This window comes from Bicyclus anynana, chromosome 19, assembly GCF_947172395.1.
Source record: "Bicyclus anynana chromosome 19, ilBicAnyn1.1, whole genome shotgun sequence".
NCBI lineage: Eukaryota > Metazoa > Arthropoda > Insecta > Lepidoptera > Nymphalidae > Bicyclus > Bicyclus anynana.
The window spans coordinates 4,634,214-4,651,766 of record NC_069101.1 but is presented as its reverse complement, the minus strand read 5'-3'; the positions used below and the strand labels follow the sequence as shown (position 1 = coordinate 4,651,766).

Genomic DNA, 17,553 nt, shown 5'->3' with positions numbered 1-17,553 from the left:
AAATGAAATTATTCAAATCATGTTTTTAACTTTTTATGTTTAAACGATATTACGAACAACGGTAAATATTTCTTTAAGCAAGTAATTGTTGAGAAAATTATGTATATTTCATTATCCGTACCAAGGAAATAATATTTAATTGAAATTAAAATTGGGCTTAATGTAATGTAAAAAAAATACCAAGACTGCAACATCTGCTGGTTACGAATTAATTTGCATTGTATTCCTGAAATGATGCAATTTCAAATTAAATAATTCAGTTATTCAGACCTTAATACTAACATATCTATGTAGTGACAATATCTGTTTTTTGTTCCTTTGATTAATTTGCAAATTATAATCATATTTTTCATAATACAGACGCACAGACATTTTATGTGTCTGTAAATGGTGGTGTTTTGAAAGTATAATATCCTAGGTCTATACTACTTTTTACGTTGTTCCATGAACGCGGTTAGACGGAATTTTAAAATAGATTTCTATGTTTTATTAATTTAATTTTATTGACAAAACATCAATTTAATTAAAATAACCAGCATGACAATAACAAATATCTCATTGTTAGGATTCTTCGCTCAACGAGTATAGCTTCAGCGAAATCGAGACGTTAAGACCTTTTTTGTTCCATGTTATTTTTACAAGTATTAATTGTATTTGAAAACTATTATATTTGAGAGCCGTCATAGCCTAGTAGATATGACCTCTGCCTCCGATTCCGGAGGGTGTGGGTTCGAATCCGGTCCGGGGATCTCCAACTTTTCAGTTGTGAGCATTTTAAGAAATTAAATATCACGTGTCTCAATCGGTGAAGAAAAACATCGTGAGGAAATCTGCATACCAGAGAATTATCTTAATTCTCTGCGTGTGTGACGTCTGCCAATCCGCATTGGGCCAGCGTGGTGGACTATTGGCCTTACCCCTCTCATTCTGAGAGGAGACTCGAGCTCAGCAGTGAGCCGAATATGGGTTGATGACGACGATTATATTTGAAAACTATTTTATCACTAAAAACCACGTTAATGGCGAGTGTCATAGGCTTTATTTTATCCCCGATGTCCCACGGGAACGGGAACTACGCGGGCAAAACCGTGGGGCACTATAAACCAGTATGGATGAAATCTTATTGCGTTTATTTGTATCGGCATTCGGCAGTATTACAACAGTTTGTTGTAATCGAAAACTAATTAGTACGCCAGTGTCGGTACATTCTTTTTGTTGTAATTCTTTATGCCGAGTGCCGACAACATTATAATTATTTTATAGAGTACTTTCTGATAGGCACCCGACTATCTTTCTGCATTATATAAGATAGGTACATGGTAAGTGTTTATTGTATATTATTTTGTAATGTTTACATATATTGTAACTTAGCAAAATTTTTCAACCATTGAAGAGAAGCAGTTTCTTGAAATTATTTAAAATATTCGTTTCATTCTATTAGATATACCAGATAATCCTTAGGTGTGAGTTAGTTCATCAATATTAAATTTCCTAGTGCAGTATTGGAATTCTTAAGTAAAGAGTGAATAGGCATCTTGAAGGCGCGCTTTTCACCATAGGCTGCATACTAACCATTAGTCGTGATTGCAATCTTTAAAAAAATCAAAGTAAAAGCTAAGTCGTTATCTAGCACAGCATATAATATAAATTGTTCGATCATTGCATAACACGAATTAGATATGCGCGAAAAATAATCATTAGGAATTAGCAATAACACCTGTCAATGTTAGTCATTATGGTACAGTAACAATTTTATAGGTACACTGAAAGTAAAAAGGAAAATGTAAAACCTCTTGCCCGCTAAGATTAAGCCCTCTTTTTTTTAATTTCAAACATTCCGACTCAACAATTGCAATGCACGTGTACGAAACGCGCCGAATCCGAAATTAGTTTACTGCAAAAAAATATTTTCAAGTTTAACCCAAATTTCGCAAGAGTTGCGGAATTCAGAATAAGGGGTTGCAAAAAATCCTTTCTAACCCGAACGTCCGATAAACACGTGCATGAGGTAACAATACCGATGACTCAGACCCATAGCGTTGGACTTTATTATTAAGAAAATAAAAAAAAAAGATACGAGCTCTCCGTCGTATCGTCGAGAATTGTACATCTGCCGAAATTTCTCACGACCAGAGCGCCGTGTATGGTATTATTATACCGGACCTGATTAGGGCTGCCACGATAGAACTTTTTTCTACACATTTGTGTAAGAAACATTTGCCCGCAGTCAGGCTTCCCGTTTAATTTGCACAAACCCTTTGGTTTCAGAAACGAGACAATGCAATACGGGTGTTTTGTTTAATGTATTCATTATATGGGTTGACTAGAAAACCTGTAGCTCATACCCGTAAATAAATTCTTATTGGGAGAGATACTAAACATTTCCCAGCATTTCCCGGTATTTTATCAGTTGTCATTATAATGTTATTCTACATATGGTATGTATCAAATATAATTTCTATTTTAAACGGATATAATCTTTACTCAAATAATTAAATGTTCTTATAGGGTTTTGGTAGGTAATAGTTGGAGTAAGGGCTACCTAGCTACTTTTTATCTACATTCACAAGGGAATTGTTCACAGGCAAGTTTCAAGCAATGATATCTTAAATTAATGTATTAAATGTTTCAAATGTTTACGCTGTCAGACACGTGGCCATGCTGACCATGCGTGTAGCCGAGGTGTCAACCCTACGCCCAATCTACCTACGTACGTCGCTGATTATGACAACTGTACGCCTAGCGGTATTACTTAGCGACTTTTAATCAATAGCGAGCGTTTAGCATATCAGGTTTTGCGATACCAATCAACATAACGACTTTAGTAAAAGCTGTGGCAACAGTTCGTATGCAAATTGACGTGTCAATTTTGGGTTCTTTTTAGGTTCCCACAGTTTTACGAGTGCGTAGTCCTCAGCTGAGTATTAGCAATGGTTTTGTTTTGCATATTTTGATTATGCATGTGTTTTATTAGTGGTTTGGCTATATTTACCAATGTGTATTTGTAAATATGTAACATACTCGTACTATAGTATCACTAAGTTTGTATTGTGTTAATCTTTAAGCGTTACGTTAATTTAACGATATTCTTTTGTTTCTTATTTTCAATGTCAGCTTCTTTTGTATTTGTCTTGCAATATACTTAATTAGGAATAATTTTGTGATGGTTAGTCAGAACTTTTGCATGCATTTTTGTGTTAGGTATTTAGGAAGATCGACAACGTAGTCAACATGTAGTCAACCAAGAATTTCTTTAGAAATCTTCAAGTAGCCTCCTATGTTAGAATAATGTAAAGTTCTAAGTAAATATTTAAAAGTTTTCGAATGTTACGGGATGGGATGAAGCTAAAACTAATTTTACATGCTCTAGTAATTTTCTGCAAACCATAAATATGTACTTATTAGCTAACACCTACTTATGCTTCAAATTTATTTCAAGTCTACCTACCACAGTATTTAAGTTCTGTTTCTGATTTGTAAAGTAAACTTTTGAATGAAGTTTCATTTACAAAGTCGTGAATAACTAAAAAGCTATTGAATATGCACGTGCGTAGTACAATAAAATGGTGATGCTTATTGTCGCCTTCACTAAATTACAGTAGAATCAATTGCTTGTTCACATTATGCTGTTGTGCAAAGCTTTATTCTTTTTTTTTTGTGCATAAAAGTTGAAAGCAAGTTTATACCTACTTGAGCTGAACTTTGTAACAGGTTGGAACTTGTTCAGACGCGTCGGGGTTGCTTTTTACGTAGTATACTTTCTTTGCATGTTTTCGCTGTTGTGACTGTTGCAAGCATGTTGCTTTGAACTGCAACTTTTGAAAATTTTCAGTTTATAATTTGGAAAATTGGGGGAAGATCTACTTAATATTTATAATTATGTAGTCTTGGTGCTGTTGCTTATTAGGTAGTATTATATTTTTAATGGAAACTTTTTTAGCAAAGTTTTTTTTTTAATTTTTTTGTAAAGTTGAAAGCAAGTTTTTGTCGCCTTGATGTGAATTTCGCAACAAGTTTGAACTTGTCGTTACGTGTTTTAGTTGCTTTTTACGTCCTGTGTATTTGCATTGTGTTGGTCTGTTTTGTTAAATTTAATTTAGCAAACTAAGAAAGCTTTGGATGGAATCACACAATTTTATTCGTTTTTTTTAGTTGAGTTTACTAAAGGTATATAAATCTGTTTGGTATCCACGAACTTTGCTCGCGTTTATTTCTTAAGAAAAATCCGTTTTCCTACAAAAATGGTTATCCCTTTTATAACTTTTATAGCATTTTATTTTGAAAATCTTAGTGCTTAGTATACGAGTATAGATGGACATTTTGCATGGTGCTATGGTACTTATTTTTGGCTATGACATTTAATGACATGTAATTTTTTTATCTTGTAGGTAGGTAGATTGGTGTGTTTTTTCATTTGCATGTACTCAATAGATTTTAATTTATCTTATATTTCAATAGCTATTATATTAGGATAAATCATGATTAGTTACAATTTATTGATTTTATCCTAATAGTCAAGTTTTAAAGTTGTTAATATTGTTTATAAGTGACTGCATATTCACGAGTATTGATTTCACTGTTTTATATACTTAGATAATTATTATTTAGATTATTTACCATTTAACGCAAAAAATGTTATTAACATTACCTACCAAAAGTAATACTAATAAACGATACCCAAGGTATATATTATTTACGTACATTCAGTCAATCGCATATCAACCGGACTGCTGGCTCACGTTAATCTCCCAAATCGGCCATTAAGCTGAGGAACAAAAAGAAAAGCATCCCAAACAGCGCCTATTAAAAACCCAGTAGCGGGCCGCCTCGGGCCTTGCACGTGCGCGGCCGCAAGAAATGTTGTCCGCCGAGAATGGCCCGGCCACGTTGGACCAAACATTGGCACCAACATTGACCAATAGCTACTACCGCTTATACCCTAGTTGGACACCACGTTGGACGAAATCTTGGCGCCAACATTGACCAATATGTACTACCTCTTAGAACCCAGTTCATTGGCTGTATTGTTGCGTATTAATGTTATACATCTACGTATGTTGGCTCGCGCCATCGCCTTTTCTTAATATCCGGTCAGACAACTTTTGACTACAGATTCCAAAGTCAGTAGGCGGTTTAACTCTACTATTTATTTGTCAATCGTTTCGAATGATTCTTTAACGAATCAATTAAGTTTGGTATTGTTATTAGTTGTATTTTAACTATTAATTAATACTAAGGGGTTGTTTCAAAGGAAAGATAGTAAATAATTTTCATTTCTTGTTTTATTTTCAACGTTTTCAAGTCATCGACTCATTTACAACATGTAAAATATATAAATTACTATCCCTAAAACAATTAAAGCTTGGAAGTGTGACCTCGACGAGATCGGCTACATCTAAATTTATACAATATCAAAATATCACAAACACCAAGTGAAAAAGTACAGTTAAAGCTTTTCCTGGAGCTATCACGATCACCTAACCCTAACTTATGGCACCATAGAATAATTTAAAGCTAACATCACAGACGGTTGCCGAAACCATGGCACTGGTTTCACGGAAGACACTGATTGTTGTATCGTTATTTTCATTTAGGCTTGGACCCAGCGATCGTGGAGTGGGTATTGCTGCTCGGCGGTTTGGCACTCGGTATAGCAGTGAGCGGTCGCGAAGTCCGCCTCTGTCTTGGAGACTGTGGTCCAGAAGAAGGTGCCGGCGTCTGTGCGTGCGAAATGTACTGGGATGTAGAAGTCTTCGCGAGAAATCGGCACCAAGTCGTAAGAGTCGTCGTGGTTTGGCACGAGGAACGCGGCAGATTGGCACGCGTCCATCTCGCTGTAGATCTTCTTCTCCAAAGCTTCGTTACAAGCGTTCTGGTCTTCCTCGTAGCACGTGTCGACCGTTTTGGCGGGAACGCGCTTCGTTGTTTTCTTAATCATTTTCATGATCGGCTTCAGTAACGCCTTGAAGCCGCTGCTTTTCATCTTTTCACTGTTGTATCTGTTCTCGTTGATCGAGTTGTCAGTCGCGATTATGTATTCGTTGTTCGCGTAGTAAGACATTTTGGAAGATATGTAGAGAGCGTGTGTTGCTTGTGAGAGTACGAGCGGGAATGTAGGGCTGATCGTGTCGCGCCGGTATATATACCCGGCCGGCCGCCCCCGGCACAAAAGGCCGCGCATGCGTGAAAAGCTCCCCTCTCCATGTGTGGGTGTTGTGGTTTTTTTGATTCGCTTCATATTTTCATAAAAGCTTTACTTGATGCGGTGAGATTTTGCGGCAACAAGTGTGTGTAGAGATGTAACCCTTCTATTGTGAAGTCTAATTACAGTGTTAGAAGTTAAGGTCTACGCCGTAGTAGTATCTACGATTATGATGTAGGTCATTTATGACTTATTGTTTTAGATCAAATAGGAATCTGATTCAAAAGCATTATAATATTAATTATTTTCTTTTTTAAATTATATTTATTATTTAATAACTAGTACACATTCAGATAAATATTATTTGCTTACTTTCAGAAAATAAAATATTTTAATGGATATGCAATTATTGAATTCTATTTGTATAATATACAAACTTTGCTAAATATTTTTGCATGATATTTATGACATTTTATAATGCAATTTCCACATGTCCATAATTATATAGATTTATTTATTTATTTATTTATTTATTTATTTAGATATTATTTTTTTTAGATATTATGACCAATCAATTTCTATGACCCCATCACTAAATAGCCTCTTGCAGCGACCACGTGCGACTCACGCGCCCTCCGCTAATTGAAGATATTGTATTCATTGGGCGGCGTGAGGACAGGGGTCACGAAGTCAGGGGTGACTTACCCTTCGACCTGCGAAACGTTGGGGTGACTACAGTAACACCTGACTCGATAGGTAAGGTGGTTCTATTGATGATTTCTAATTTACTTTTAAGAATGCTTAAATATGGCTAAAAAAAGTTATGTAGGTTTTGATTGTGTCGGTACGCTATCAGTATTTTTTTACCCCTCACCCTTTAATGTGGAATTTAAAACATTCGAATCGGACTTCATTAGCATTTTGTTTACAAAAAGATACATTAGACATAGGATGCCACCTACGCACCGAATATTCGAGCGTACCGGTCCAAACATGTAGAGATTTTTTCCATGTACGCCGAAGATGTATTACAAAAAAATCAAAGTTTAAAAAGAAATCAGTGTAGCGGTGATACTCGTCGGCCAATGGGATGCGCGAGCGCAGACAGGTGCTCAGATCGCGCCTCACTCACACACAGATAACCGAGTTTAAATATACGATCTTTGAACACGTGCATTCGAGGGGGATGAAAATATATGAATCCCTATCATACGAGCGGGATGTAAAACATTTTTTATCGATGAATAGATTCACGACTCCTTCATATCCGAAATAGGGTAACGCAAACGCTAATTTGGTTATTGAAAATTGAGGGGTTGTGCGTGGGAAGGCTCTGCGCTCCTAGGTTCCCAGGGTTGCTCGCACATTGAGCTTTTTTTGATGCGATTCGGAACGACGACAGATGGCAAGCGGTCGATCGATCCCGTTCAGCTTTGTTATAATAAATCGTAAGTATATTGGAATTAAACATTCCATTTAGATGGCTCAGCGCGTCGGGGTGGGGGATGAAGATGTAAACAAGTGTAAAAGGGGTCAGTGGAACTCGGGGCTGTAATTAAATGTCTATTAGAGGCATTTTGGGATTATTAGCAGCGATTGTGTTGGGGTCGAGGTTTGGTTTTTTGGTAATCGTGGCAATTATGGCGTTTGATGATTTGGTTGGTAATTAGCGTGCTTTTAAAAGAAATTAAAATGCTTTCTTTTTAAGAAGTTAGAGTGCAATGTAAAACCATCTTGATCAGTGTTTTTTTCCTGCAGAGACACTTCGATTTGCTTAACTTAACCTTGAAGTATAGTATGACTGCAGTAAAGATTACGAATCAGCAAAACAATACCAATCCAATAAGACGAAATGAGGTTAAAAGTGCTAATACTTTTTGTCTGACTTCAGTTTTACTATAAATATCTACTAATTGATTCTATCATATCCATTATGATTCTTTGTTGATAATTTTGATAAAAACGTTCATTGAAATATGTGATACAACTAAAGCAATGAACGAAGTCATTAATTATGGTATCAAAGTAATTGTATAACAATGATTCTTAATATATAAATGCGAAAGGTCATTCATCACGATATCTCAAAAACTGCTTGACTGAGAGGTGGTTCATAGGTAGTAGAGGTCCACTAATGATTTTGCGAGAGGTCCGGATTAAGGAGGTCTAATGGCGGACGAAGTAGTCGGCGCCTGCTAGTAAGAATATACAGACCTCAAGTTTAAACTAATGCTGGTTTATAGAAGGTTTTTAATATCAGTCAGGTTAAATTTGCGTCTCCATAAAGAAAAGGTTTTATGTTTTAGCATTAAAGTATGATAAATGATGTGACTTTTTTCTAACCCACAGATCGTATAATTCTGCGCGGTGCCCGTTTCCCACGTCAGAAAATGCAAAAACCGCGCCCAGCCATAAGGAACAACAATGGGAAGAATAAATTTCAAGGAAGATGCACTTTGCGTCATATTTAAAAAGTGAAATGCTTAGTGAAAAAGTGATATCTCGGTGAAAAAAGTGAATATCCCATGGCGTGACAAGTGAGCGTTGGATTGCTTGGGATCGAGGGTGAGAAGGGTGCCCCCCCTCTATTATACGAATTGTTTGTGAATGCACTTGTCAAGGCAGAGGGGAACAGGGTGTTATTATCTGTGATTTTTGTGATGAGATTTATATTTGGGCTCCTAATTTTTTGTTCTTATATGATTTTAATATGGGTTACTAACTCAGTTATGAATTATAATTAGTATATAATTTTAATTAGACAATTAGTGCTTCTTATTATTGTGATAGTGAAATCGGCACTTAATCTTTGTTGTAGTTTTGGTTCTTTAGAAGTTTTAAGCAACGTTACTAAATGTTTGTTTATATTTATATGGATTTGTTATGTCTGGGGTCTGAATTTCCAATTTTATGATAATAGATTTGTTAATTTTTATAGTTTATTTTGTAAAATAAGTTTGTTTTAAAAAAATATTATTAACTTTGAAAAAATTAACATACTTGTTTTACAATTCATTTTCACTTGCATGATGCAGTGATTAATTTAAATTATTACAACACTTTTAGAAAACTAAAAAACTAGGTAGGTAAATTTAAAATGTAAATACATAAGGATGTTTCTTTTTTAGTGCCTTACGAGTAGATTTTTAGAACAAAATTGGCTATTTATATTTTGTTTATTTTATGTTAGTTTATCATGTTGAATATTTTTAAATTATTAAAATCTAATGTTAATAATAAAAAATACTAGTTGATTTTCGGAAAATTAATCAAATCTTAAGTAAATTTATGTTTCGAACCAATTGAATTGTGTTATAGATTTTGAAAAAAAAACTGATAATAAAAAAAGTTAGGGTTTGTTCGTATTATTATTAAGTCTACCTTATTGTGTTTCTAGTGTGGGAATTTCAGTTACGAAATTTAATGAAAACCGAGGGTGGAAAATAAAAGGCGTATATAAATCACCCCTAATCGTTTATTTTTTGCCTTCTACACTTGTTACGTCACCCACACTCTGAAGGTTGAACCAAATTAAACATACTCATGCGTAAACTGTACATTTTTATTATGAACTTTATGTCTATTGATTTATAGTCCATTTTATGTGTGGTGTGTAATTGTAAGCGCAAAATAACTTGGTTGAAGGTCAGAGAATATGGGGGCGGTGAATTTCAGGGGTTGTTGAACAATTAACCGAATCGCAGGTAAACTTATTTCGATTTAGTACAAAAAAAGGTCAGATCATTTTGCATTTGTATAGATGTGATTAGATCGTGAATTATTAATGCGTATTTGTATTGTAATCTTATACTTATTTTATACAAATAAAAAATTTTATATGGAATTGCCTTTTTTTCGTACTTATAAGAACATACAAATGATATTATATTTGTATATAATTTAGAAGAGAGACTTAACGCAAGAATTACCTATTTCTGATTTTCTTTTTATGCTTTACAAGTAAGCCCTTGACTACAATCTCACCTGATGGTAAGCGAAAATGCAAAGTAAGATGGAAGCCGGTAACTTTTAGGCGTAGGATGAAATGGAGATCTATTTCGGTTTCTACCCGACATCGTACTGGAAAGCTAAATTGCTTGGCACGTCATTGCCATTATGGTGGTAACTAGCCACGGCCTAGGTCTCCCACTAATCAAAAAGATTAGACAGTAGGTAGATCTCTCACGAATTAATTAACTTAACGTATTACTTCATTATCATCATTATTTTAATGGCCTACTATTAGGTATAGTAGGCCATTAAAGCTAATTATTATTATTAGGCGTCCTTTTCCTACAGAGGAAGGGGTTTTAGAAATAAGATACATGACGTTCCTCCAATGCGGTTCCTTCATACTAAGGCCTTGTATGTTATACTTTGATAGTCCGACCTAGGGCTCGAACCCACGACCCCTTAGTGTCGAGTACGAACACTTTACCGGATAGCACAATTGAGGCGAGTATTACCACAGAAAAACGAGCACAATGCGACAAAACTTGATATTTCTGTTATTATTATGCGACTAACTCTACACCTTTTTATAATATCACGACCAAAGTAGGTGTGGTATTCTCAAATGAGTATACTCGTACTTCACAGACTCACTTCAACTATAATCACGTCAAAGTTAATGACTTGTGTCATTAAATGAAGGGGAGGCGAGGGAGTTGATGATCACCCCAACCTCCTCTCTCGTTAAGCTTCTATTTTATTTGGAATACCTCAGAAAACCAGAAATGAGTTCAGGGGGGTAATAAAATAAGTGTAATAAAAGTTCAGTGGGTTAGTTATGTGGGTGTCGATCAGTTTGAAAGGGTTCCGTCATATATATATATATATTACTCATATAAATGTTGCAAGGGTTTTGGCGGGAAAATTGTAGGAATCACATAAAGTCATAATTTTGATTGATTTGCTGCATTTTAAAGTTTTCATACATACATACTAGTATTGCACAGAGGAAAGATTTAATTGTTTGTTTGTTTACATTGAATAGGCACCAAAACTTAACTGAACCCATTTGATAAAAACCGTGAAACAGTGACAGGGAAGCTGCACTATCCCCGATGCTATAGGCTATATTTTATACCCTTATTTCTACGGGGCTGTATTTTATACCCTTATTTCTACAGGAAACTACGTGGTTCAAACTGCTGGGCTCTGCTAGTATCCATTTTATTCAATATTGTTCTTTAGAGGTGCACAAGTCAAGTGGAGGTGAACAAGAGTGTGATTAATTCGACTTTACCTGTGAACTCTATCAAAAGTTTCAGTAAGGTTGCTTTCGTCTTACCAAAGCATGACATGACATCACTAGGACTGACTATGTATGTGTATTTGACCACTTTTGACCTAATAGGGTCGAATAATAAAAATTATTACTTGATGAGTGGCTAAATGTATTGCAATAAACTGCTTCGTAGGTTCAATGGATTGTGTCTTCTGAGTTAAATACCTGTGTTTATGAATTATTGAGTTTTTCTTATAAGAAATTCTCTGTGAAAATGGCAGCCAGAATTGGGAAGTTGTTAAGTTCAGTTGTCTGGGAGAGAATGCCATTTCTATTGCTTATCTATTAATACTTCTGTGAAGTTAATAGATACGAATGTATTGTCCTAATAGATACATACATACACCAGTGATTCCGCATTGTAACAGCGTGGTCGAAGCTCCAAATCCCGTCGTATATAAGGACGGAGAATAAGGAGGTCTGGTCATCAAATTCTGCCTGTGAACGAATACCAAACCTTTAGCGTTCCGTAGGACGTGGGGTAAAAACCGTTAAAAGTATGATTTGAATAAAAAAGAACCTTTTAGATCTTTCAAGTTTAGAGTTTTACACAGCGTCGTCAAAAGATCAGGTGACATTACAGTCCAGGACTAAATTGTAATTAAATAAAAAACAATGGTTTCTACTCAAACTCAACTAAAAACTGAATAACATCCAAGGAACCCTACAAAAGAGGGTTATTACGATTTTAATTAAGGATTCGGCGCGCTCCGTTTGGGCGGCCTAATAAAAATCAAACAGCTTTTTCTAAGATAGGATCGACTTTGAGATTATAGTCATGACTCGGAATAGTAGCTACATACGCGCTCTTAGAATATTTTAATGGATTTAGTATGAGACCGGCTTGATTACTTTTGAGCTTCTATTACATTTTGGATTTCAGAAGGAGCTTTGTTGATTACCGATTCGGAATCACGATAATCGATTCGATACGAATTTGTTTCGAGTCATAAAGTTTAATTAGTTCACTTGAGTATCTGTAGATTGGAATTTTTAAGCGCCTTGGTTAAGTTGGGCTTAGAATATATATATATAATTATATTATCTTAATTCTCTGCGTGTGTGAAGTCTGCCAATCCGCATTGGGCCAGCGTGGTGGACTATTGGCCTAACCCCTCTCATTCTGAGAGGAGACTCGAGCTCAGCAGTGAGCCGATTATGGGTTGATGACGACCATCACCCGCTGTGTGACTTTGAGTCATCTAGTAAGGCCCATAGTTAGCGGCCCATAGATGCGATGCACTTAACACGTGGAGTCATACAATGAACCTAATAACCGGTTCTGTCGCGTGTCACCGCGTGCCGCATGCGATGCGTCGTGTAATTGAAACTAATAGACAACAACCAATTTGTTCTGTTGTTAGCACGCGTTGTTTTAATTCGTATGGCCTGGATATACTGAATGTAATATTGTTATGTAATCCGTTTCAATAGAAGCTCTACAGTGTCAATTGCTTCATTGAACCTAACGGCGCTAAGTGTACTAGAGAACTTAAAATACTGTTTTGTGATTATGTAAGTATTACCAAAGTGATGCCGATAGGTACTGAGTATATAATAAAAATTAATCAATGGTCTGAAATTCCAAATTTCTTCTAACGGCGCTAAGTGTACTATTAAATAACTTAAAATACTGTTTTGTGATTATGTAAGTACCTATTACCAAAGTGATGCCGATAGGTACTGAGTATATAATATAAATTAATCAATGGTCTGAAATTCCAAATTTCTTCTAACGGCGCTAAGTGTTCTATTAAATGACTTAAAATATTGTTTTGTGATTATGTAAGTATTACCAAAGTGATGCCGATAGGTACTGAGTATATAATAAAAATTAATCAATGGTCTGAATTTCTAATTTTCATCGATTTTTATTTTATTACATTAACAACATCCGTAACCATATAAATATAAACAAATTTTTAACGTTATTTAAAACTTCTTATTTTAGAAAACAAAAACTGCAACAAAGATTAAGTGCCGATTTCACTGTCACGTATAGGTATATAATCAAAGATCACAACAAGTAGAAGCACTAATTGCCTAATTAAAATGATACTAACTGTAACTATATGATTCTTTACTGAGTCAATAACCCATATTAAAATTATTTTAAGAACAAAAAATAGGAACCAATAGTATTTTATACAGGCTTAAATCCATGGCACGCGTATAACGGGCATCAATGTACCTACAATGTTGTGGTCGTGCCTTGTAATTGAATCTATTAGCGATAGCAAGCGACGCGCTGCCATGTTTGATCTTACATTATGTCTTACATGGTTCGTTTATCTACACTTATATGGGGCCTGATTGAACATAACTGTCGTCTTTATATTTAATCCATCATCAATACAATTTCACGACCAATATTTCCCATAAATATACGACAAATATTAAAGAAATAAAAGTCCATGTAACTTTGTTGACTAAAGCACTTTTAAAACGTTTTGAAATTGACTATTTGTTAAGATTCTACCTCCAGTTCGGAAGGCAGGTTCCGCTGAGAAGACCTGGCAAGTAACTCAACTCTTATAAAAAGATCATACAATATTATAATTTATAATTTCATTTACTTTTTACTTCATTTACACATCTATATTAATATTATAAAGCTGAAGAGTTTGTTTATTTGAACGTGCTAATCTCAGAAACTACTAGTCCGATTTGAAAAATTCTTTCATTGTTAGATAGCCCATTTATTGAGGAAGGCTATAGGCTATTTTATCCCCGTATTCCTACGGGAACCACGCGGGTGAAACCACGCGGTGTCAGCTAGTATTTTATAATATTCTTAAAATAATTATCTAAAAGCTTTTTTGTATAATAGGAACGGGAACCACGCGGGTGAAACCACGCAGTGTCAGCAAGTATTTTATAATATTCTTAAAATAAATCTCTAAAAGCTTTTTTATATAATAGACCTCATTAGAATATTTTTTCAAAAAGATGCTTCCAAAGATTTTTTCTTCTCAAATTGTTTACCAAGTATAAAAGAGTGCCGCAATCTTGACTAATAAATAACCTTTACTAATAAGGAAATCTTATACAGTCTCACGTAAGTCATTATCTCCATAATTACTAAAGTTTTTGTAAGTTTTTATTCGTCCTAATAACTCCCAATAAATTAGGGGCTATCAACGTTGATGATGGAATAGATTTTTTTTAATGAATCATCATTAAATTATTATCATTAAGAAAGTGTGGATAATATTTAAATGATGGTGGACAAATAGATATTTTTATTTTTTATTTGCAAAAATTTTAAAATATAGAGTTTCGTCTCTACTATGTCTCTACCTACAATTACAAAGAGCCACTATATCCCAGTGGATATCATTTCTGTCTTCGGTTCGGTGGGCATAGGTACGAATCCGGTTCATGGCATTCACTTCCAACTTCCAGTTATGTGCGTTTTAAGAAATTAAATATCACGTGTCCCAAACGGTAAAGGAAAGATCAGGCATCAAGGCATCGTGAGCATACTTGCATACCTGAGAATTTTCTTAATTCTCTACGTGTGGGAAGTCTGCCAATCCGCATTGGGCCAGCGTGGTGGACTATTGGCCTAACCCATCTCATTCTAAGAGGAGACTCGTGCTCACAAGTGAGCCGAAAATGGGTTGCTTATGATGATGATGATGTATCTACCTAAGAGACACGTTAAAATGTCCATCGTTTAATGCCCATGACTTCATCTATGTGAAAAGCCTTCTAGTAGAACTTCCTTTCTTATAATTAAGTTCATGAATACATTCATCTAAATTTAATTGAATTGTTTGTCTGCGATTTCAAAATAGCCGAGTTTACTCAAGTGTCTATACTTAATTACATGATACAAAAACAAGGTATTGTTTGTCTGTCTGTATTTTTGTCCGGGCTTAATGAGCCTTTTGCAGGAATATTGAGTTAGAGAATATAGAAGTAGAAAAATGCGCTGACTACCCTGTGTAGTCATTACAAACGTGCGTCGGAGAAGGAACTTACCAATTTATACAAATTGTACATACCTATAATGCATACCCTAGTCGAATACACTATGCACGCCATTCAGGAGGTTATTAAACAAAAATTAGGCTAGTGTTTATGTCGGAAAAGTGCGGAATTTCTGATAAACTGATTTTCACGCGGACCAAGTCGTGGACATCCGTTAGTTAAAAAACTAGCTTCATAGCTGCTTTCGGTTTGTCGTTGTTATCTTGTACTATTTTTATACCTATTTTATTATTCTTTGGGCAGAGATATTATAAGGATGGATAGGTCGATTTTTTGTACAAAATACGCCAGTGTTATCTAAAACACAATTTATATTGTAAAATAACTTTGAGAATGGTCAATCATTTTTCAATTAGGCCTTGGATCAAAATTTAACCAACCTTACAATTTATTACAAAATTAACACGTCAGTGAAGGGTTGTTTATAAAATACCCCTTTTGTTGCGGTGGTGCATCAATTTAACCCTTTTCGATCATCTTAACCTGTAATAAATCAGATACGTGATGGTTAACGATTAACTACCGATTGGGGAACGGGCGGGGATAATTATACAGAGTATGTTGTTATGTGAAAATATAATTAAATATAAATACGCTTTCAAAATGAAAATGAGACGTGATAGCCCAGTGGATATGACCTCTGATTTCGATTACGGAGGGTGTGGGTTCGAATCCGGTCCGTTGCATGCACCTCCAACTTTTCAGTTGTGTGCATTTTAAGAAATTAAATATCACGTGTCTCAATCGGTGAAGGAAAACATCGTGAGGAAACCTGCATACCAGAGAATTATCTTAATTCTCTGCGTGTGTGAAGTCTGCCAATCCGCATTGGGCCAGCGTGGTGGACTATTGGCCTAACCCGTCTCATTCTGAGAGGAGACTCGAGCTCAGCAGTGAGCCGAATATGGGTTGATGACGACGACGCTTTCAAAAAGTTATGACAAAAAAATAATACCTTTAAAATAATCGAGACGCTTATTATTTGAAAGTGCACAGAATCCTTTATGAATCGAATCTTCACACTATCACACTAATATTATAAAAGCGAAAGTTTTGTGTGTAAGTATGTTTGTTCCTCTTTTACGCTGCGGCTGAAGCGATTTTGCTGAAATTTGGAATGGACTAATTAAGAAAACCACAATCGTTCCAGTCGGCGATCGAAACCAGGACCTCCGTCTTGTAAATCTAGCGCGCATACTGCGCCACGGAGGCCGTAAAAAAAAGTTTAATTAATTTAAGACGATTTCACAGGTTCAGGTTCAGATTGCCATACTTTATTTGAAGTATGTTGATGAAACACTAAAAAATGAGCACCCATTGCAGTAACTAACAGCCAATTGCTGTCATTAATAATTTTCACATATTCCGTTACTCGTGATTATTCACCACTAAATGGTATTTTGGACTGGGAATGATATTTGTGCCGGGCCATATATGAGGTTTTAATGTTCCCAGTCTTAAATATCCGACTGCAACACCTTTTTTCCTTTAAGGAACACCCAATTATCGTCGATTGGCATCATTCGGGTTGATTTGTCTTAATGACTGTAAATTGTGAGGTAAATATGGCCCGTGCGGTCCACTCCGTTGCAGGGGCCATTTACGAAGGGCCCTTATTCGTCCTTCATTATGTAGGTATTTATTTTCGGTTATTATACGCACCTATTTTTGGGTCTGATTATTAACGATGACTCTTTTAGTATCAGGTTAATGAACTGTTTTGAAATGTTTTATAAATTTTATAATCTTAATAAATAAATGCGAAAGGTCACTCATCACGAAATCTCGAAAACTGCTTGATGTACAAAGCTGAAATTTGGCAGGGAGGTAGTTTATAGTTAGTATATCCACTAAGAACGGATTTTGCTATAGGGTCTATAAACAGGTCTAAGGACGGACGAAGTCCTGCTCTAGTCTTGTAGAAGTCACGCGACCTCTACCGCGTCACAGAAAACATATGCCGCGTGAAACAATTTTATTACAAACTTCCAGTTTTAAAAACATTCTCATCTTTTTATTTTAAACTAGCCTATGCCCTGGTTTCACTCTATGACACTCACAAATAACGTGACCTTATAGTGGTATAAGAGTTTTAAAAATCGGTGCAGTAGATCCAGAGATTACC

The 17,553-nt window shown here is 35.3% G+C and overlaps 1 protein-coding gene and 1 long non-coding RNA gene across 2 annotated transcripts in view; one reads left to right on the top strand and one right to left on the bottom strand.

Annotated features, from left to right (window-relative positions):
- The window catches only part of LOC128199147 (uncharacterized), a 101,857-nt gene extending 91,871 nt beyond the window's left edge, over positions 1–9,986 (top strand). Inside the window, exon 2 of the long non-coding RNA XR_008251826.1 lies at positions 8,492–9,986. This is a non-coding gene — a long non-coding RNA (uncharacterized LOC128199147). The remainder of the gene's footprint in view (positions 1–8,491) is intronic.
- LOC112045263 (enhancer of split malpha protein-like) lies at positions 5,265–6,121 on the bottom strand. Its single transcript, XM_024081377.2, has one exon. It carries the CDS (start codon positions 6,059–6,061, stop codon positions 5,591–5,593), a length of 471 nt encoding a protein of 156 aa, XP_023937145.2. The 5' UTR covers positions 6,062–6,121; the 3' UTR covers positions 5,265–5,590.
- Positions 9,987–17,553: the final 7,567 nt, after the last annotated feature.